At 54.2% G+C, this 1,798-nt stretch overlaps 1 protein-coding gene across 1 annotated transcript in view; it reads left to right on the top strand.

The window, feature by feature from the left end:
- The window catches only part of ZNF687 (zinc finger protein 687), a 10,321-nt gene extending 8,729 nt beyond the window's left edge, over positions 1-1,592 (top strand). Inside the window, exon 7 of the mRNA XM_031065542.1 lies at positions 3-1,592. Coding sequence (XP_030921402.1) covers positions 3-102 — 100 coding nt within the window. The 3' untranslated portion in view covers positions 103-1,592. The remainder of the gene's footprint in view (positions 1-2) is intronic.
- Positions 1,593-1,798: the final 206 nt, after the last annotated feature.

Raw genomic sequence — 1,798 nt, 5'->3', positions numbered from 1 at the left:
GTGTGCGGGAGGGGCTTCGAGAGCCAGCTCAACCTCAAAACGCACTTCAGGACCCACGGGATGGCCTTCATCCGGGCCCGGCAGGGGAACGAGGAGAACTGAGAGCTCCGGGAATTCCTGGGATTCTGGGATTGGCTTCATCCGCGCCCGGCAGGGGGCTGAAGAAAACTGATCTTTCCTGGGAATCCTGGAATTCCTGGGATTCATCCGGGCCCGGCGGGGGAACGAGGAGAACTGAGCCCTCCTGGGATTCTGGAATTCCTGGGAATGTCCTGGGATTGGCTTCATCCGAGCCCAGCAGGGCGCCGAGGAGAACTGAGCCTTCCCTGGCATCCTGGAATTCCCGGGGTTCTGGGATTGGCTTCATCCGAGCAGAACTGAGCCTTCCCGGGAATCCCGGGATCCGCGGGGTTGTCCTGGGAATCGGCTCCAAGCCGGGAATCGGCGCCGTGTACATAAATCACCCCCGGAGCCCTTCCCGGTGTCCCAGGGAAAGTTGGGAATGGGATTGGGATTGGGATGATCCCAAATCCCGCCGGGAATCCCCTGGGAATGTTGGATTTTTGGGGTTTCTGGGACCCCTCCGGGCTCTTCCCAGGAATTCCCGGATCCGGACGGGGCGGGGAAGCTTTTCCAGCAAAATCCACCTTTTTTGTTATTATTTTTTGGTTTTTTTTTGTTTTTCCTGGATTTTTTCCCCTCTGGGAACGTTCCTGGTGCGTTTTGTTGGGAAGGAGGCGATTCCAGAGTCCTGGAATTTCAGAGGTCCCTGGGAAGGACGCTCGGACACTCACTGGACATTCCCGAGGGAGCAGGAGGAGGAAAAAAGCTGGGAAAAGGAGAGAAAAGAAGGAAAAGAGGAGATTTCTTTCCTTTGGCAAAGGAAAACCCCAGGATTGGGAAGGGATCCCAAATCCAGCCGGGACCCTCTTCCTGAAGGAAAAGTGGGAAAACTGCTCCCAGATCCAGGCTGAGGCCTGGGGGCTTTTCCAGCTCCTCCTTCCCCTCGGGATCCGGGACCTTTCCCACTTCCAACCCCAAAATCCCCTGGAAAAGCCGCTCCTCCCTCCGGCCCCGCCGCTCCCGGATTCCCGGGGGAATTCCCGGAATTCCCTGTGGATTCCCGTCCCCCTCGCTGTAAAGTTGTATCATACACTAAAACCCCCGAGTCCCAACAACTGCTGTGCTCCCCCTGGGATTTGGTTTGGTTTTCCAAGGTTTTTTTCCCGTTTTTTTTTTTTGCGTTTTTCGGGATGGCAGAAGCTGCTTTGGGGTTGATTTTTTTTTTTCTTTTTTTTTTTTGGATTTTTATTCCCGGTTTTTCTGACTTTTTCCAAGCAGCAATGAGGGGAGTTTTCCCTCCCCTTTTCCCTGCGGGTGGATGGATGGAAAAAGGGCGGGAAAAAACTGGGAAAAATCAGGTGGAATCGGCCATTCCCAAAAATCCCCCAGGCCGGGTGTAAATATAGAGAAGAAATTAAAGTTTCTACGAGATTTAGCAGGAAAAAAATTCCCAAAAAAAAAAAAAAAAAAACCTATGGAAAAATGGCTTTGGACCCACGGTTTTCAGCATTTCAGTGCCTTGAGCTGGATTTGGGGTGGAGGGAGGGAGGGGCTGGAATTTTGGGGCCGTTCCCCGGGGTTTTGGGGACGTGCTGACGGAAAGCCGCGGGCTCGGGAGGCTCTCAGGAATTCTTTATTCTGTAGGAATCGATTCCATTAAACTCCAGTGGTTTCACCCTCTGCGCCCGGCCTCGGCTCCCCCCGCAATGGGAATGGGCGGGGGAGGCTCCGGCTG

Source organism: Geospiza fortis, unplaced genomic scaffold (genome assembly GCF_000277835.1).
Source record: "Geospiza fortis unplaced genomic scaffold, GeoFor_1.0 scaffold427, whole genome shotgun sequence".
NCBI lineage: Eukaryota > Metazoa > Chordata > Aves > Passeriformes > Thraupidae > Geospiza > Geospiza fortis.
Note: the sequence above shows the minus strand (reverse complement) of the source record. Positions and strands in the feature narration are given on the sequence as shown.